Raw genomic sequence first — 20,375 nt, 5'->3', positions numbered from 1 at the left:
ATGTGTAATTGAAGCCTCATTCCACTCCACACCAGGGGGTGGCAGTATGGAGTGGAAATACCATTTTTACTGACAAATCCGAAAAGAAGAAGGTTCCATCATGTCTGTCTTTCCCCTTGTTTACTTCAAATGTCAGACTCAGCTGATCCGTTCAGGTACATCTATTGGATGAGATGGCCACGCTTCTTCTCGTTACGTTGTATGAATACTCTCCACTCTTCTACATCGCTGTGGTTTCTCTGTGTTTTCTCGTGACCGCTGCCATCGTGCTGGGTTGGTAAGCAGTGTTCGCTTAACTTCCGTCTTTATAAAAGATGTCCTTTTATAAAGATAAAAGGTTTTCGCCTTTTTTCCTTCGTATATGTCCAACAGAAGCATGTTTGTGTCTTGCTAATGAGAAGACGGCTTGTAGTGCAGCTGTCCTTTAGATTCTACCGCGCAAAGGAGTAACCGCCCTCATCAAGACAAGATAATTTTCTGACTAATAACTAAAAATAAACATTCAGTAAGGTTGGTATTTGCTCTGCACACAGACCAACATCACAAGCTGTTGAAGCTCATATTGACACATTCTATCTATTTTCCTGTCCCTGGGGTCTGCTACCTTTACTGTCAAAAAACTTTCCAATAGAAAAGGACATAACCTTTAAAGAATCTCACCTGAATAGTGCGTGATCTCTTTTTATATGTACTAATGTATCTAATCATTGTGGTTCTGTGTTATTGTTGTTGCCTGCCTCATACGGCATCCAAATGTTACTGACTCATATGTCCACCAAATCAGGAGTTTGATATGCAGTCTGTTAAAAGTACATATTTTGAGGTCAGAAATTGTGTGATGTTTTGGAATGTTAATTTACGTGGAAGAAAAATCTATTATAAAACATTAGTAGTGAGATTTAAACTCTAGCCATTTGTTTTTTCTGTATACCAGGTTTGGCTTTGATGTCCCAGTGTTTCTTCTGAGCCATGAGGATTCAGAGTCCACAGTGTCGACTCCTGAGAAACTAATGGTTCAGGAGACCAATCCGTTTTCTCTAGCACTGGGATCTGGGTCAGCATGTGTCAGTGGTGAGTGATAAAATGCAATCAAGTAAGATAATGGAAGCTTTGGATCGTACATGAGAGAGAATGTACTAAACCGTTGAAAGAATTACAAAACACTTCTCCTGTAACCCCTTTAGCAGAAGGGGTTAAAGTTAACAGGAGGTTTACGTGTAACATGTTTACATGTTACTGTTACACATCTCAGGTGTGTTAAATCTGTTATCTAATATTAAAATAAGCATGAATTTGAATTCCAAGTATATAGCTACATTAATTTATTTGAACAAAAACAGTCCAAGGAAATTGGAACTAGAGCATTTCATGTCAGTAAACATATAAAAGCTCTCACCTAAAAATCAGAGTTGAACAGTTAATACTGTTGTTAAAGGAAGATTTGGTAAAACGCTGATGGACCAAAAAGCAAAACTTGACCTTTGCTTATGTAACCAGGTTACACTTAATAGCCCTTTTCTTAAAGAGTCTGTTATTTGTTACGTAATTTCACCCCCTCTAATTTTTATAAATATTTTATTCTGTCTTTTCAGTGGACAGAACTGAAGATTCACCCTTTAAAGTAGTCAGTGTACAGCTAGTATAACAGTCCCCTCAAAATAACACAGCCATTAATATCTAATCCTCTGGTAACAAAAGTGAGGACACGCTAAAGTGTACTCAAAGGTAGCTAATAAATTGTTTTATGAGCCATTTCCCCTCCCCTCTGGTGTCATGTTTATGTGTTACTGTTACACATCTCAGATGTGTTAAATCTGTTATCACTTTCACAATCTCTTATAATGTTTACTGGAAGTTTAGCATGGCAGCTCACAGCAAGCAAATCTCTGAGGATCTGAACAAAAGAACTGTTGCCAGAGAAACCTCAAACATGCAAACTCCAAAAGGTAGAGTTTGGGATTCTAACCCAGGAGCTTGTGGCTGCACAGCGACAGTGCTACCAACTGCAGCCCTGTGCCAGAACACAAGAGACTGGTAATTCTCCATGAAGAAGTGTTTTGGATGAGAGGTGAGATGTTTTCAAGAAGCAGTACAAGAGGTCTAGTTGCCTTCTACATCAGCACTATTTGACTGAGGAGCTACACCAGAGAGAATCTCCGGAAAACTATAAATCAACAGTTCTGTATTCTTCTTTCAGATGGTCCCAGTTTTTGTACAGTATGTCTAGGGATCCATTCCCCCTAACCACAGCATGCACTCCTGTGTAGACGGTGTATCACTGAAACCTTGCTGCTTGGAGCCTTGTGTACTGAGCTGTTTCTGGGGCTGTGAAGTCAGAGCTCTGCAGGAGGCGCTGTGCACCCATCAACAAAACCTGAGGCTCACAAGTCCTCAACACTTCCTTGAAGCGCTGCACCATCGCTTCCACTACCATCAAACTTTCTAGTATCCTTTTTATTGCAAGCAAAGAACCTAATCTGAGAAAGTTTTTATTATGGAACCCAGTAGTGGGTAATTTGTCGTACGGTAGGGGAATTATGGCATGGATTGAATGACAGCCTTCTGCAACATAGCTTATCCCCGTCAGAGTAAATGTGTGTATGGATGGGTGAATGAAAGATTGTGTAAAGGGCTTAAATTGATTATGCTTCACTGTGGATGTCTCAGATTAAATTTAGTCCATTTCTATCACTATTTTATAAAAATTGTCAGCAATTTTTCATCTCAGTAACAAGTCAGTCTGAGTGTGAAGTGACCTGCATGTAAACGTGGAACAGTCAGACTATAATGTGGTCTGATTCCGAGCTTTATTCTTAAAAATAATAATGTGCTGTTACATTCTGGAAAGTCAGTGGAAAGTTACTTACTTGGACTTTATTCTGTGTGTTAGATTCCAATTATTTGATCACATTGACTAACACAATAAGACTGGTACCACTTTGACTTCATCCTGCCAGTATCTGCAGCGAAGATGAAAAGGAATGTCACACCTACATCCCTGCTGACCAGAGGATTCCAGATTTTGGACCGTTGCCAAGGAAACACTATCCTCTGGTGGCTGTCCTGACTCTGGCAGAAACTGAGGCCAGAAATCTGTACAATATTGTTAGTTCTTTTTATTACAATTTAAAATGGAATGTGCAACACTGTAAAAGAGCCTCAGTAAAGATTGGCATGTGCATAATTGCCACTCACAATTTCCTCTGACAGCAAACTGCTTTGTTCTCTTCCAGGTGGCAAATGTAATAGTTATTCATGTTCCTGATGGGAAATACAATCTTTCTGCACGAATTCTCTTCCAGTATCTTCTTACCTCACAGGGATACATGCATGAATTAAAAGTATGTCAAATTTTATTTAAGGACATTTTGCTAATTTTCTTGACATTGAAACAAGTTACATAACAGATGTGGACAAAATTACTGATACCCCACAGTGGTCACTGGAATAACTGATAAAAGTAATCATAAATATACTTTTGTGAAAATTACCCAATGAAAATCAGACATGACTTTCAAAATGTGGTTCAACAGAATCACTACAGAAACAAACTAATGAAAATAGGCTTGAACAAAATGATGGTACCTATAACAAAATATTTTATTGCAAAACCTTTAGAGATCACTGCAGTCAGACAGTTGCTGCCCATGAGACTTCAGCACCTGTCCTCAAGTTTGCTGGTCCTTCTACAGATGTTAGGATTATTCTGTTGGAAGACCCTTGACCTGCAACTGAGACCAAGCTTCCTGACTCCAGACTGCATGTTTCTCTCCAGGGTGACTTTGTCTTGATATTTCATCTTACTTCAAGACTTAAAGGCATCCTGAGCCACATGCATGACAGAAGCCCCAGAGCATAACCGAGCCCTCTCCATGTTCCAGCATTGCTTTCTTGGTGTGCTTCATTTTTACATTTGAGAAAGGCTCTAGTTTTTCTCCTTTGTGGCTGCTCAGTATTTACTGTGAAATTCCAGACTGACTTTTGTTGTAATTTGTTTTCAATAGTGTTATCCACTTTAACTCGGTGACTGGTTTCAATCTGACATTAGTGTTCCTTGACCTTGGAGGTCATCTTTAATTTCTTTAGTGGTTTTTTTGCTCTTTGGTTACTATTTATATTATCCTTCTCTTCAGTTTGTCATCGATGTTTCTGCCACACCCAGAAACGTTGGCTTCAGTCCTTAAACATTTGAATAATATTTAGAACTGTAATAAGCAATAAATCAGTCAAATTAAGACAAGCTTGATAATTTCCATTAGCATGAATGTTTATTTTTCTTGTCTCTCTTTATACCAAAGACTGGATGGGTATTTGTTGTTTTTGGTTGTTTCATTTATTTAGAATATTTAAAATGTCTTCCAGAAACCTGTTAAATGTTTTATAGAAATTAGTTTATTGATCTTTGATGGGGTGTATTTGCATTATTATGCAAGTACTATTACGTAAATAGTCTCAAAACAACTGTATGATTGTTTGTCATAATAACTTCTGGGACAATTTATCATTCAGCAAAACCTGTTACCATGACAAACCTGCACAACATCGTCACTCTGTTTGGAGATGACCTTTAACATGCTCGAAGCTTGAAGACAACTAGAACACTAACCACAGGAACAGTGTCTGCTGAACCCTTTTAAAAGTATGATTTCACTGGTTAATTTTTAGTGTTTCAGTTTCTAGATAGTTTAGAGACTGTTGTTGGGTTTTTGGTCATTAAAGGGGTACCAGCAATTTTGTCCACACGTGTAGTGCATATGGTTTCATTTTACTAGATAATTTAACAAAATGCATAATGTGTGGTACTGTTGTCTCTTTGCCATGAATAGAACAGAAGACACATTACTGGATCCATATTGAACAATAAAGCATCACACTCACAGCAGCAGAGAACCTATAAAACAGCAACCAACATGGCAGATTGTATGGAAACAATACAAAGAACATGTTTAGCTCCCCACTCGTTACCCTCAGACAACAGCTTCTGTCTGTCAGTATAAGCCCGTTAATAGAACAAGAACCTTTGTTTGAATATGCATGTTTCCATTTACCTTTAACTTGCTGCTGGTAAAGCTGGACATCCCCACTGTAGCTCATTAAAAAGCATTCCTATAATATTCTTATATCCATATATCTTTTAGTCAGTGATGCAATCATTTTTCATGTTAACTGCCTCTTCAGTGTGTGCTTTCATTTGTCTGTCAATTTGATGATGCAACTAAATTTTACTACTATGGGAAAGGAAAATAATCAATTAAAATGTAGTAATGTATTATTTCCAAACAAACATGGTCCATTTAAATGTACTTATCAGCAGCCCTGTATAATTTCTTTCTGTTATGTTTAATATTTTCTGTAGTGATCAACAGAAGCAGGGAATGTTGAACTGGTTTGTTTTGTTGCTTTGTTATTTACTAGTTTTTATTGAGAAAAAAAAAGCAAGTAATTGTATAAATTACAACACAATACATCAGAATAAATAATGTTGGTTCAGTTATGTCAGCTGCTCAGTGCCTGTCTGGGCTTTAACTGGGTTCTCTCTGTGATTGCAGCCACTCTTTATGTCGGCTGAAGGTTCTGGGCAGCCGGCTGGAGAACAGATGGAGGGAAGTCCTGACCGAGAGGAGAGCGACTGGTCAGAGGAGACGGGTAGAAACTGTGTAGTATGTCAGAACGCATCGGTCAACAGGGTGCTCCTGCCATGCCGACACGCCTGCGTCTGTGACAGTTGCATGTTGCACTTTCAACACTGTCCAATTTGCAGAGCCTTTGTCCTGGAGTCGTTTGCACTTAGACCAACATTACAAATATAATTTATGTCATAAGACAATGCATTATAAACAAGATTGCTTATCTTCACCTATATATGGCGTTAAAGATCCTGTACTTACACACAAATACATTGAGGTCTTTCAACTTAGCTTTATTCCAAACTGCCTTTATTTCCGCTTGTATTTCCGCTTGTATGAACACCTCCTAATAATCTGGTTTCATAGAACTGGTGTCAAGATGTCAGATATTATACAAGTTTTTTTTGTTTGTGTGTTGGTTTCTTTTTGTGACTTTTAGAAAATGAAACTCATGTATTTAACTTTATTACAGATATGTAGAATGAAATATCAAACTCTGTGCAAATTAATGCTTATCACTGAATTATTTGATTCAGGCTTGATAAATTAGAGACAACTACAAAAATTCAGGACCTTGGTATAAAATACACTGAAAAGAAACTTACCTTTATGAAATGTTACTATTACAGAGAAAAATAACAGTCGTTCTGATTGACTGAATGCTCTTTTCCTCAACACAATCACCAGATCTTTCAAAATTTGATTTAGGTGCTAGGAAATATTTGGGAGTCTCCACAGGGATACGGGGGTGAATTTTTTATTTGCGTTCCTTCGCAAAGGTCTTGCATTCCCTCACAATAAATTTGCAAATACAGCCTGGTCCATTTTGTATACTGTGACATTGATACAGTGTAACCAGGGGAAGCCCATGTCTGACTTGTTTTGCTTCTGCTTTCTGAGCCTGAGTTATGGAATATTTAGCCAAAAGAAAAAGATGTACAACTTTAGATTACTCACAAGTGAGATATTAACATTTCTTGCACGAAAGAATTCAAGACGCCACATGAACTGACCACTAAATACATTATTGCATGGGAATGCAATAAAAAAGTATTTGAAATGCAAAAAAAAATAAAAAATTACCAAAGTATCTTAAGGTGCTCTGTAAAATATTATGCCTGAAATTAGAGATAAAAATTTGACCTGGAATAAAGCCTGACTGGTTTTATTCCAGGTTAGTTGTTGGTCAATACATGTCTTAAGCTTATTAGACAGAAATGTGGACAGTATTTCTGATAAACCTTGCATTCCTCCGCTTCTTCAAGGTTATGTCCTTATTTTACGATATTTATGAGAGAATGATAAACTGTTTGAGGAAGATAACTTTCTCTACAAGTCTAGAACCCTAATCCAAGAAAATTCCTGGCTATTTTTGAGAAGACTAACCAGGCCAGGAACCTGAAATACCTTTCATATGTTGCTTGTCATTTACCTTTTGTTGTGTAATATCTTTATTCAGAAATGTAGTCTTCCTGTGGAAGAACTGAAAAATAATAATTAGGAGTTTTTGCAACTCATGAGCCCCTGTTTTGAAGAATAAAGACCTTTATAAAAGTTTCTTTCATTTCTTGAACTGAATAGAGAGCATTGAATGGTCACCACTACGACAGTTAATGTTCCAGAACTCACCCTCACCCTATCCATTGGTCCAACACAACTGAATCAAGTGACAGAGTCCTGCTGATGACCTAATTATGTGAGTCAGGTGTGGGGGTGGGGGGACTGCAAACAGTGAAATAAGAAAAACTGACAAATACCTGCAGAAATGTAAACTCTTATTGAGTTTAATGAGAGCAGTGATGGGTGTATAATCTTACTGCTGCTTGGAGGAAAGATCTCCAGAATGCTTTTTTGGGCACTCAGGATCCATCAGTCTGTCACTGAAGGATTCCTCCAGTTCAGCAACAGCTTCAGAGATGGAGTAGGAGACATTGTCCTGTCTCCCACCACCTGCTCTGGGTCAAGGTTCAAGGGGAGCCTCAGAGCCGGCCGTCCTGATGAACCTATCCATTGGTCCAACACAACTGAATCAAGTGAGTCCTGCTGATGACCTAATTATGTGAGTCAGGTGTTGAAGCAGACACATTTAAACACAGCAGGACTTCAGCCCTGGAAGACTGGAGTTGAAGACCCTTCCATAAACGATACCTGATGCCATCACAGGGTCAGAAGGTCCTCAGCAGGTAGAGTCTGCTCTGTAAAGAGCATCAGTGGCTTCAGTCCACTTTACTGTCCAGGTGGTTACCAAGTCACCAGTAAAAGAAGAAACCGAGTCTTGGATCCCTGCTGGTGGAGGCTGCAGCTCACTGATAGCCTACAAAGCCAAGAAGTTCTGTCCTTTGTTCTCTGGGTTTCCATAAACCTGTAGTTTCACTTGGTTTTGGGAATCCAGCTATTGGTAAATAGTTGGCTTCATTAGTGGTATAGATTTACTTTTCACCTCTAATTGTTGATGCTGTGCAAATTATAAATGTGCCATACATCTGAACTTTCTTTGAAAGTCATTTGTCTGAAAGACACTGGTCTATCAGTTTACTGTTTTCAGATTTATCTGCTAAGTGAAGGTTTGTGCTGTTTTTCTGCTTTACAGTTAATGTTACATTTACTCTCAGTAAATTAGTGTAATGTTCATTGGTTTGTTGTAACCAACATTTTCTGAAACCTTGCACATTTTTCTGAATATTTCAAATTAAATTACACTGTCAAATAATTCCAGTTTAACAAAGGCAGCATCACATTGCATCATATACTTTAGCCATTTCTTGATGCATCACTATTGCATGATCCTCAGTGAATTGAGCTGCTGTAAAACTGGAATCTAAGGAGCTGTACTTGCTTCGAGAACAGGTGGATCTTATTACTGATGTTAGATATTCACCAACCATATTTCCACTAGTATCAACTAAGCCACTGTGTATCAGCTGGAGCAGGTCCATCAGGAAAGTCGATAGCTGGAAACATTGATGAGGATGAACAGAATCATGTCTACACTTATTAATGAAGTGTGGGGAGGGAAATATCTACATTCACTATCCACAGAAACCATAAGAATACATTACTCTTAACCTGTGCTTAGCACAACAGTGTGGATGCATGTGTTTCAGGCTCAGCACGACTGGTGCCACTTTACACTTTATAGGCCCCATATAGTTTAAAACAAAAAGATATTATGGTCAAGTTTGAATGAGGCAGATATGGCACCAAATATAACAGCAGATTTTTAATATCTGCAAATATTTTCAGTTAGTTTTGCACTGGAAAGTTCTGCTGACAGCATCTGTCAGGCCACCATGAATGAGGAACTGTAAATCTCTGGGGAAAAAATCTGCAGTTTGCAATCATCTTTCTGCTACAGGAACAGAAACTTCAGTTCAGAAAATCCACACCAAGTTCTGCACAAATGACATCAGAAACAGACTCAAAAAACAGAAACATCAATACATTGGTAATAGTACTGTATTTGCAAACTAGTTTTACACAATTGGTTTATAGAAGAACAGAATGATCAGCAGAGCTGAAGAGGTATAAACAACAGAAAGCAGTTTCATTTCTCATTCATTCATCATTGATGTTTACTGCTCCAAGTCTTTGTGGCTTTGAAACAGTGAAGACAACAAGCCAGTGAATGAGAAGAACATTAAACCAGAAAAAGCGCTGAGACGAAGGGTTTAAACAGGTTTGTAGTCCAACTTGGACTCAAGCTTCTTTGAGTCGGCCACTTTGCGAACAGCTTTCATGAAGTCTTCTTGAGTGACGTACTCACGATCAGACCGGATCGCAAACAGTCCTGAGGAAACAAGAGTCAGCATAAAAACCCTGATCAAGGAGGTAAGAGTGCCCAGGATTCTGGGTTTTAGTAGATTACCTGCTTCAGTGCACACGTTTCTCAGATCAGCACCATTGAAACCATCAGACAGTTTCACAATGGCTTCAAAATCTGGGAAAACATCAAAGATATCAAGACAATTAATGCTAGAAGATCTGGACTAACTTTGAGCAAACAGATAAACTTACGTATTGAGCACCCAGGGCTTACTAAAAGGTGCATCAAAGTTCACCTGGATGCAATCTGTGTACCTACCTATTTCGCCATGCTTGGTGATGGGACTGGAGTGGATTTTGAGGATGTCCAGTCGAGCTTGTTCATTTGGCAGCTCAATGTCTGAAGAGGAAAACACACAGAGTTCTTGTTGTGTGTTTCCACATGAAGTCAACAGATGAACACAGAAAGTATTGCTCACGTATTTTCCGATCTAGTCTTCCAGGCCGCAGCAGCGCTGGGTCCAGGGTGTCCGGCCTGTTGGTGGCCATGATCATCTTGACTCTGTGTAGAGTATCAAAACCGTCCATCTGGTTCAGCAGCTGAAAAGAACACAGTAAAGAAAAGAGTCATCTTCCAGATCTCAGTCAGAGGTTGAATTAGACTCTCTTTATGTCACTTATTTTGACTGACATCTGGTCAAAATAAGTGGCTTAATGATTATAACTGCATAACAATCGATGCAGTTTTCTGGACGGTCGCCACTAGTCTTGGTGGTTTGAATTTAATTGATTGCATTTTTGTTTTCTCAGGTTATGTTAAATAAAAAAAATACACTATCAATGTAAATATTGATATTTTTACTAATGCACCGTGTTAGTTTCTACTACTTGAAGCATTATTTTTGAGGATGTCAACCATATCCAAGTAAAATGGTGACTGTGTAATAGCCTTAACTGAATGAAAACTCAATAAAACTGAATTGTGAATCAAATTACTTTTGGCAGTCTGAATCGACATCAAATAATACAAAATTATGTCCTAATAATGCACAATTCATACATAGACTCCATTATAGACTCTTTGCCAAGTTTGTTCACACAAACAGCAATTTGACTTTGGTTCCATTTTGTTCTCAGTGAAATATTTTGACTAAATTATATAGGGAAATAAAGTTTTTTTTTCTGTGAATATGCATCTAATCATTGTTTATAACCCACAAAAATGTTGAATTAGTGCAAATGTGCACTCTGGATACTGACAGTTAAGAGTTCAGAGAAACAGTCTGTGGAAAGAAACCGTCTCCATGGCAGCAGGTTTTTGTAAGTAGAACTCTGTGGTGCTGACCTGACGGTAAAAATCTAGACAGATTATGATGAGAGAACTTCTCCCAAGTGGTTATGGCCTTCCCACCAGAACACAGCAAATTATATTAATTTCATACCTCCATCAGAGTTCTTTGGATCTCTCTATCAGCTGAAGTACCTTCTGAGAAACGGCGGCCACCTGCAGAAAATGAAATGACAATATTTAGGCCCATAGCATTTGACCCAATATAAGTCAAGTCACGTTTCTTTGCTCAGTGACTTACACAATAAAAACAACATAGAGTAACCAACTGTTAAATTTACAACAGATTTCTTATAGCAGATAATTATCATAAATAATAAGATGTCTTTTTTTCAAAAGGTTAGGTCATATTTGTGGCTCTAAATCCATTTTATTTAGATGCGTTGGGACATAAATGATTCATTGGCTGTAAAGGTTGTAGACCCTCCGTTAACATCAAGTCCAGCCCGATCCAACCCGACTGATTTACTTTAGTCAGAGGTCCGAACACAAAATGAAGCAGACATATTATTTTACACTGTGACCAGTTAAACTTCCAGACCTGAGTTTGAACCCTACAGGCTTAGTGATGTTTGGCTGATATGAGCAGAGCTGAATGCACACGCAGAGCGCTGAGCTTCTTACAGTCTAACTCCTGCACTTTGCTTTTCCTCGACAGGTTAAAATACCAACTCCTCTATTTAGACTACAAGTAGATTAACAACTTTATGTCAGAAATTTTCATTTAGTTTTCTACTATATTTTTTAGGCTTATTTAAACAGAACCCCAGAGGAAATTCAGCTGCAGTCTGGCCAAGATTGGTGGGTGAATCGGGTTTTTATCTGCTCTACATTATCAGAGTATTATTACTCAGCCTTTGAAGGCAGTTTGGCTTGGTTAAACCTCAAACAATAAGTTGTGCTTGCTGCTGATTCTGAAGTGAGCAGCTTGTTTACCAAAAACAAAAAGAGATTCAGCAGAAATCATCCAGTCTGCTGAGAAAAAAAACTGTGGTTTGTAAATCTAAATAACTTAACTAGGATTTGTACAAAGTTCACTATTTCTTGTCACTAATCTCAGAAAGTAAAACTCAATTATGCTCCTCTTGCATAAATTACAGCATCAATGCGCCGTGGCATGGAGGAGGTCAGTTAAAGGTCAGGGGAGTTTGCTAGTCAATCAGGAACAGGAACACTATTGAAGCAGCTTTTGGTACTTTTGGCAATGTGTTTAAGTGTCAGGTTCTGCTAGAAATAAAAACCAACAACTCCATATAGCTGGTCAGCAGAGGGATGCATAACGTTCTGTAGAATGTCCTGCTAGATGGCCATGTTTACTGAGGAGGTGATAAAACCCAGTGGCTAACACCAGCAGATGACATGGCACTCCAAACCACCCAACAGCACTGTGGATCCTGTGCCTCTCCACTCCTCCTCCACATTCATGAGAATGTGACATTTGCAGCCCATGTGTATGATTTATCTCAATATAGTAGATTTTGATCCACTGAGAGCCTCAGTCCACTTCTGGTGAAGCTCCCCCAAGTTCTTGAAAGGATTTTACTCTGCAATCCTGTCAAGGATGCAGGTATCGTGCAGCAGCTTTTTCTACCACTCTTGGTTTACAACATGCAGGCTTTACCTAGTTAAATGAAAGACTGCAAAAACTGACCTTTTTAAAAGGTGTTTTGAGGTGCCAGTGTCTCTATTCAGTGGTGGTGGTAGGATTTTGCTCTGTAATGGCTGATTTGCTCTTTGTGACTAAACTTTTTTTGGCTATTGTCTGGCCACAAACATTGTGCTTAGTGTAAAACGTTGGTCTTTTAGGCATGGTTACAGATGATCTTTCTATAATGTGACCCCTGCCCATCCACACAGAGGGACTTTATATAATCTACAATCAATCAAACAAGCAGAGGGCTAGCATGATTCCTCACCAATAGCATCAATCTCGTCCATGAAGATGATGCATGGCTGGTGGTCCCGGGCATAGTTGAACATCTCTCTAATGAGCCTTGCACTTTCACCAATGTATTTGTCCACAATGGAGCTGGACACAACCTGTAGTGTGCAAACACGTTGTCACACGACTGTACAATGGAGCTGAACACTGCAGGAAGGACTGATACTCACCTTTAGAAAGTTGCAATCCAACTGACTGGCCACGGCCCTCGCAAGTAGAGTCTTCCCAGTGCCTGGTCCAGAATAAAATTCATACCATTAAATGTTAATAACTATTAATGACAAGCCAAAAACAGTAGAAAATAAAGAAAAATTGCCTGCTTATAAGTGTCTGAACTTAAATTAATGTGACTAAAACATAAATGTGTGAAGTTGGCCAGCTACTACCTGGAGGCCCATAAAGCAGGCAACCTTTAGGAGGAATAATTCCCACTCTCTGAAAGAGCTCAGGGTTGGTCAGAGGAAGTTCAATCACCTGCAAAGTAAGAACAGGCAGGTTTTTCAATGCGCGATGAGTCAAATGAAATTCCCTGAGGTTCTTACAGTTCATAACACAATACGTCCACAGTTCATTCAAAAGGTAAATTCGCCTTGTTCCTGAAACTCTCAGCACAGAACCAGAGGATAAATCCTCTCCCTTTAGATTTGGGAAGACTAATAACAGGAAGAATCTTGATCTTAAATTCTCTGCGTGGTCCAGTTGAAATGTCAGCGTCAGTTCTCGTTGCTGATGGAAATTGCGCCATTTTGTTCTCATCCTCATGTTATCTGCCCCTTCTTGTCACAAACTTCCATTGCAAACTCCATGTGTGTGATTGGTCTGAATTTAACTGTTGTGTGGAAAACAGTGCAACTCAACTTCCAGTCTGTTGTAGACTGGAACTGTCAGAACAGCAGTTTTTCAGTCAGAGGGCAATTGTTTGCAAGCCATGTGGAAGTACGCACTGAAATATTAAACTTCTTCTGCTCAGTTCAGATTTAGTGACACAGCAGAATGGCTCACGACGCCTAGCGCTCTTTCTTTTTTTGATAACAAAAAGAGATCAAATGACTTTTCAGCCTGTTAGTAACCAGTCCCTCCTCTGAACATGTTGACTCACAATAGTCGTTTCTTTGTGCCTTGATCACCGTCTCTATAATATGCCGTTGTAAAACACACACATTGCAAAACATCATTAAGTATACTGCAGCAGCTCGGTGTGTCTTGTGGCCCCATGAAAGCTTTGTGCAAAAGTGAACACACAAAACCACATCAACAGTACAGCTTTGGTCCAACAACAATTACATTGAAAGAACCATTCTTCTGTGACTTTTGTGCCAAAGTTTGACAGAATATATATTGCCACTGCCGACACACACAGTTAGCCACCATCATTACATATGTGACAGAGCTTTCTAGTGAACGGTCAGTTCAGGTATAGTGACACAGAGCAAATAGAGCAAAGCCTGTGATGTTCAAGAGAACATCACAGGCTTTGCTGTTGAGTGAACATTGGCAAAATAAATAAATCCTCCAGCTGCAGCTGATCCACACTGCTGCTGTTCTGACTAAAACCAAGAAAATAGAGCACATCACCTAGTTCTAAAATCCTTCCGACCTTGAAACGCCTTGCTAATGAATAGTGCTATACAAATAAACTTGATTGATTGATTGATTGACTGATACCTCTCTCAGCTCACGGATCTGTTCAGACAGTCCTCCAATCTCAGAGTAGGAGACGCTGCCTGGATCTTCATGGGACATGTTGTACACTAGAGGATCCACTTCCCTGGGTAGGTACCTTTGACCAACAGACAGATAGGGAGACATCTTAGATACAAATGACAACAGGAAAATTAAAATCTTAAATATTACATTTCAAAATCAATTTCTTTTGTTCCAACTTTTTCTCCACCACTGGTAGCAATAATGAGAAGTCAAGTGAGAAGAAAGTAGATCTGGATAAATCTGGAAGGGGCTACTCCTGGTTGAAATATTTGTCATTTTCATATTAGCATATTTATGAAGATAATTTTGCTTTATTTATTTTATATGTTGCTTTAGCCATTTGTGTATTTTTCTTCTTTTCTGTTGTACCTCCTTCAAGTGGCAAGTCTAGGTCAAACAGCAGTGAATAGTGTTCAAGTCTGTAACCTACCTCATTATAGTGAGTGTAGTCATGTCCAAAGCCACTCTGGTGCCAGGCTTCAGCTGTGATTTGTCCAACTGGAAAGAAAAATATTGGAATCATTACATTTTTTCCAAGTCCTCAACACTGCCATGGTCTTCAGAAACACAATCAAACTGTAACACAGTCTGCATGGATCATTTTAAAGTTGACAGTGATATTTTCTACCATAATCATGTTAAAATAATGATACTAATTGACTTCATACCAAAATGAGTTAGTGGTATTTTAATGCAAGATGATAAGACCAAAACAGAAAACGTAATCACGCACAAAACTCATTGGTTTCTGATTATCCAGTCAGAAACTTAACTAAGCATGGCTGTTAGGCTGATCAGTTATGTAGCCAAGTATATATAAGTATCATATAACTTATATAATACTGCTTTTGTGAAACCTAATCAAGGCTTAATTAAACCAGGATATCTGGAAAATCCCGGCTCGATCCGCTATCCTGGTTTTGTGGAAAAAAGGAGGAGTGAATAATGCAAGAAATGACTCAATGCAATCTGCTGGGTTTCATTAGATAAACAAAGAAAAAAAAGTTTTTTACTGATTTGAAAAAATAAATAAATAAATAAATAAGTTTGACATCTAGGATCTATTGAGATACATGCATTACTGCATTGAAATGACTTTTTTTTGTGAAGTGCCTCAAGACGACATTTGTTGTGATTTGGTTTCAGAAGAACTGAATTGAATTCAATGATGTTACACTACTAAATGAAAGGCTTCATTACAGAAAACAAAATCCAGAATGGGGAGTGATGATAAGACAGTTCAAACAATTAGGACTGTCTTCATTGAGTAGTTCTGCCGTAAACTGATGTCAGCTCATTATCATTAATGGGTGTGATGAAGAACCGTCAATGTAAAGGCCTCCGGAGGGTGAATGATTTGGCATGTGTGTGGAACTATTTTAATATGGCCATGCTGTTTGTTAGGCTAAGTCAGACTTCCTTTTAAATAGGCAGAGCACTTCAACTGCTTTGCTGATTTGTAGCCAGAACAGATTTTCTGGCTACATTGTAACAACAGATTAAAAACAAGCAGAGGACAACCTCTAACAAAACATGGTATCTGTTATTAAAGCTGCTCTTCTAATAACTCCTCTCAGAGGTCAGTGCTCAGCTCATGTTTACTCTCTTTGTTTTGACAGAAAAACAAAAAGCAATAAAATATTACGTGGAAGGAACTTGAATCTTGGGCACAAGTAGCTCTTCTAAATGGAAAACATTCATAAGCAAAGTGCTAAATTATTTAGGAAGTGTCTTAAAAAAAGGATGTCCACTTTTTGGAGTCCTGATGTCAGCTTGTCAGGATTTTGAGAAGGGCCTGAATGATGTAAATATTTTTTCTATTGATTATTGAGAAACAAATACATATTTAAAAAATGAAATGTTTACAAAAAAAAGAGAACTAAAGGTTTTTCAGAAGTGGTCCTAGATTTATAGTGAAATAGTTTGATACTCCCGGATGATGATTATGTGCGCTCACCTGTCTGCGACATCCAACCACATATCGAGGACCGTTGGTGGCTTTCACAATGACTGGTAGGCAGAGCAAAAAAAAAAGAAACATCAAAAGTCAAACTTCAAGCAAGGCAGTTGTCTGTTTTAACTCTTCTGCTGTCCAAACAGGGGTCGAATGGCCCATGTGAGTTTTATACCCTGTACGGGGTCCAGCAGGGTCACAGTAACTCTGCATGCACTTTTACATGTTTTTACCCCCTGCGGCTTCAGGAAATAATTAGACACTCCCAGCAAGTTCTCACTGACTGGCCATGATATCGGCCATGCTCTACCTGAGTGTCATGCTGAGAAAGCAGGAGGGATAAACCAAAGCAGGGTGGGAAAACAGTAAACAGTAACACCTGTAATGCAGCAGAGAACTGGAACTGATTGCAGTTTTCTGGCATATCACCAATCTTTACAAAGCCTGACCTGATTTTAACCAATACCAATTTGTTTTCTGTGAAATGTAGCTAAATATAGGAATAAACTTGCTGAGTTGGCAACAGTGTGGTGACTATTGTTAACTTAAAACATGCAGACATGGCCTGGTGGGCCAGTCTGTCAGTCAACCCTTTCTCACAGCACAGGAGAAAAGGACAGTGGTTGATTTCAGACCTTCACCAAAGTATAAAAGATTGGTGGATAACATCAGCTTTACATTAAGTATCGGCCAATCATCGATCTCCCAAAATTAAGGATATCAGAATAAATATAATATTAATACATACATGTAGCACTTAAATAGGTGAACAAAAGTTTTAAGACATCATTTACAAAAATCTCTGCCTGATAAAAAATTGCAATGAAGAATGTGGAGTTTGAAGATAAATGTGAACATCTTAACATTTCTTCATTCAAAGGTAAAATGATTACTGATCCTAAGGTGATTATTCTACATTAAAAGACAGAGATAAAAGCAACAACTTGGCAAAATGAAAGAATGCATATTTCAAATCTATTTATATTGCATAAGCATAAAATAGAATGCAAAAACATCAGTCTTGTAGATATTTTATATTCACAATTAATATATTTAAAATTTGAGTTTCACATTTTAGACAAAGATTACTGTCTGACTATGGAAATAATCATTTATATGAAGCATAACTTTACTTTTAGTTTTGCATTGGTTAGTCACAATGCAATTAGTAAAAATGTTATTTGTTGTTTACTATTGCTAGCCAAAAAGTTTTCAAGATCTTTTCTCTTCTCTTAGTCCCAAGTCCAACCTGCCTCTTGCTATTTTTCTCTTCAAGGATACCATACCATACCATACCAGCTTTATTTATAAAGCACTTTAAAACAACCACAGTTGATACAAAGTGCTGTACAATCCAAAAACACAACAAAATAAGAATAATTATAATTAAAAGTAGTTTAAAAACAAAGACATACACTTTAAACTAGATCTCACTGGTGTTGAAAGCCAAGTTAAATAGATGGGTTTTAAGACGAGCTTTAAAAGTGGACAGAGAAGGGGCCTCTCTGACCTGCAAAGGTAAGTCATTCCATAATTTGGGGCCCATAACAGAGAAAGCCCTGTCCCCTCTGAGCTTCCTTTTTGTTCTCGGCACCTCCAAGAGCAGCTGATTTGCTGACCTGAGGGACTGATGGGGTATGTGGGGATGAAGAAGCTCAGTGAGGTAAGCCGGGGTAGGATTATGCAATGATTTAAAAACAAACATAAGAATTTTAAAATGAATCCTAAAATATACAGGCAGCCAGTGAAGTGAGGCCAGGACAGGGGTCACATGGTCCCTTTTTCGAGTACCTGTCAACAAACGTGCAGCAGCATTTTGTACTAGCTGCAGACGTGAGAGCAGCGCCTGACTGACTCCCAGATAAAGTGCATTACAGTAGTCCAAACGAGTTGAAATAAAAGCATGGATCACTGTTTCAAAATGCTGCCTGGAAAGAAAAGATTTCACTGACGCCAATCGCCTTAAATGATAAAAGCTGGACTTAACCACGGCTCTAATTTGGCTGTCCATTTTAAAATCACTATCCACCTTAAAACCAAGATCTGTAATAACAGGTTTAAAATATTCCTCCAAAGGTCCCAGGTCAACAGAGGAGGACTCACAGGAGCCACTGGGTCCAAACACCATCACCTCTGTTTTGTTTTCATTAAAGTTTAAAAAGTTCAAGGCCAACCAAGCTTTAATATCTCCTAGACAAGCCAGGAGATGTTTGATTGACAGTACATCCTGTCAATCAAACAAAAGGATCCAACGCATAGAAGAGTGCTGCAGGTTCTGGATCTGAGGCAGAAATTTCAATATTTTCCAGCTGCTGTACATTAGTAACTGTCCTACATTTGGCACATGTTTAGAATGACATACAACAGTCAAATGAGTTAGTAAACTAACTGCAGACAGGCTTATTACAGTTCAAATGGCATGACAGAAACATCATCAGAATAATGCTAGGCAGCTATTTTACAGTAGAGCAGTTAAACCTTTAAAGGTTTTTGTATACATACAGTTCTAAAGTAACAACAGAATTTACCTATAATAATTTAATTTACCATAATTTAATTTAGTTTTTTATGCTGAATGACTGTCTTTTTTACATGAGACACCTATTCACTCTTGGATGAAAACTAGAATGTCTTAAGTTGACATACATCTATGAAAACATATGAAATATCAGGGGGGTGGGGAGATGCTTACATTTCTCTTCGGTAAGCTGTTTTAGCACCTCTCCAACAATCTGCAAAGAACAAATGTACAATCAGGTCATGATGTGTTTTAAACTGTCAGCAAAGTTATAGACACACATTAAGACAAATTCTAATGAATTTGAAAATGGGAAGAAACATTAACCATTGATCTCACTGGTCCAACTATTTCAAACTCCTTTATGTCACTGATATGTGAGAGAGATGAAATCAAAACAGCAGGAGCAAGACATACAACAGAATTTTTCACTATTCGACTTTATATCTATCCTTAGTTATCTTTATGTAATTAACTGTTTTATTTGTTGATTATGAAGCCTGACTTCATAGTGCTCCACAATTAAATAAATGTGAAAAAACGTATAGCATGCATGAACAGTTTAGCTCCAGTAAAGCGCACTGAATTCAATTCGGTTTGTAACGTCTTACTACTAAAATGATTTCCTTCATAAACTACTCAAGATATAAACTAACCATCAACTAACACATGAATATAGTGCAATGCAGAATCTTACCTGACCAACACTTTGAAGAGCCTTTAAGTCATTCTCTGACTTCTCGTATTGCTTCGTTTGTTCCCTCAGCTGTTCTCTTACTAGTGATGAAACAAAAACGCCAACAGGATAGAATTTACAATTCACAAGTTGAGGTATAGACAATGTTTTCACAGTCTGCGTTGCTAGCTCACTATTTATATGGGCCGGATCGTTGGTAGAAACACATAAATACAATGTATTTCTCACCAGCATGCACAAATATAAAGACACATACGACACTGAATGATTTAGCATATGGCGCTAAATCATTCAAAGAACTGTAGTTCTTTGTACGTTGTTGAACAAAAAAACAACAGTGAAGTTTATGGATGACTGAAGGGATAACGCTGAACTGCATGACAAAGCAAAAGCTAGCCGTCGAGCTAACATAGTAGCATTAACAATTCCAAATATACAATCCGAATGTACGAAATTACAAGCTCTACGTCGCAAAATGTACAAATGTTAATTTCAATTACATTCTTTCAATCGTCCGTCAACCTCCTTATGTTCTAGTAATTTTTTCCTGTAGTCTTGCAAAGCTTTATCTCTCGTGTCCGCCATGACTCCCAAATTATTCTCCTTCTTCGTCTGGTATTAATTGGCGGTTGGCAAACAACTTACTGATGCATTACCGCCACCAACTGGTAAAGAGTGTTGATATGAATTTTAACATCTACTCAAATCAGTACATTTGGAGTACACTTCTACCCCTGCATAAATTTCATAATTTAGATCAATAAAAGTTTTAAATTATTTTTTTTAAAAACTCTTCGAATTTTATGTTCCTTAGGTTATA

The 20,375-nt window shown here is 38.1% G+C and overlaps 2 protein-coding genes across 3 annotated transcripts; one reads left to right on the top strand and one right to left on the bottom strand.

The window, feature by feature from the left end:
- Positions 1-51: 51 nt before the first annotated feature.
- cgrrf1 (cell growth regulator with ring finger domain 1) lies at positions 52-6,699 on the top strand. 2 transcript variants are annotated; one of them, XM_044105682.1, is made up of 6 exons: positions 52-155; positions 935-1,071; positions 2,268-2,445; positions 2,958-3,105; positions 3,234-3,341; positions 5,550-6,699. In XM_044105682.1, the coding sequence occupies exons 1-6, from the start codon at positions 130-132 to the stop codon at positions 5,808-5,810; spliced, it is 858 nt and encodes a 285-aa protein (XP_043961617.1). In that variant the 5' UTR covers positions 52-129; the 3' UTR covers positions 5,811-6,699. The 2 variants fall into 2 exon arrangements, with proteins under 2 accessions (XP_043961617.1, XP_043961616.1); XM_044105681.1 differs by having other exon boundaries at positions 65-277.
- A 2,366-nt stretch (positions 6,700-9,065) lies between these two features.
- psmc6 (proteasome 26S subunit, ATPase 6) lies at positions 9,066-20,204 on the bottom strand. The gene is made up of 14 exons (XM_044105680.1): positions 20,056-20,204; positions 19,556-19,635; positions 19,033-19,072; positions 16,344-16,396; positions 14,817-14,884; positions 14,345-14,459; positions 13,066-13,153; positions 12,850-12,911; positions 12,654-12,777; positions 10,832-10,893; positions 9,869-9,989; positions 9,709-9,789; positions 9,493-9,564; positions 9,066-9,414 (listed from the first exon to the last, which is right to left on the bottom strand). Exons 1-14 carry the CDS (start codon positions 20,138-20,140, stop codon positions 9,296-9,298), a joined length of 1,170 nt encoding a protein of 389 aa, XP_043961615.1. The 5' UTR covers positions 20,141-20,204; the 3' UTR covers positions 9,066-9,295.
- Positions 20,205-20,375: the final 171 nt, after the last annotated feature.

The sequence above is a fragment of the Gambusia affinis genome, linkage group LG22 (genome assembly GCF_019740435.1).
Source record: "Gambusia affinis linkage group LG22, SWU_Gaff_1.0, whole genome shotgun sequence".
Classification (NCBI taxonomy): Eukaryota; Metazoa; Chordata; class Actinopteri; order Cyprinodontiformes; family Poeciliidae; genus Gambusia; species Gambusia affinis.
Note: the sequence above shows the minus strand (reverse complement) of the source record. Positions and strands in the feature narration are given on the sequence as shown.

What these genes read in the sequence shown, in the direction of transcription:
- cgrrf1 (XM_044105681.1), top strand. Translation starts at nt 174, where the DNA reads ATGGCCACGCTTCTTCTCGTTACGTTGTATGAATACTCTCCACTCTTC. An exon ending in CACTACCATCAAACTTTCTA is followed by an intron (nt 2,446 to 2,957) that starts GTATCCTTTTTA and finishes TCATCCTGCCAG; the next exon opens with TATCTGCAGCGAAGATGAAA. An exon ending in CCAGAAATCTGTACAATATT is followed by an intron (nt 3,106 to 3,233) that starts GTTAGTTCTTTT and finishes GTTCTCTTCCAG; the next exon opens with GTGGCAAATGTAATAGTTAT.
- psmc6 (XM_044105680.1), bottom strand. Translation starts at nt 20,140, where the DNA reads ATGGCGGACACGAGAGATAAAGCTTTGCAAGACTACAGGAAAAAATTA. An exon ending in ACAGCTTACCGAAGAGAAAT is followed by an intron (nt 16,397 to 19,032) that starts GTAAGCATCTCC and finishes TCTGCCTACCAG; the next exon opens with TCATTGTGAAAGCCACCAAC. An exon ending in AAACGTGTGCACTGAAGCAG is followed by an intron (nt 9,415 to 9,492) that starts GTAATCTACTAA and finishes TTGTTTCCTCAG; the next exon opens with GACTGTTTGCGATCCGGTCT.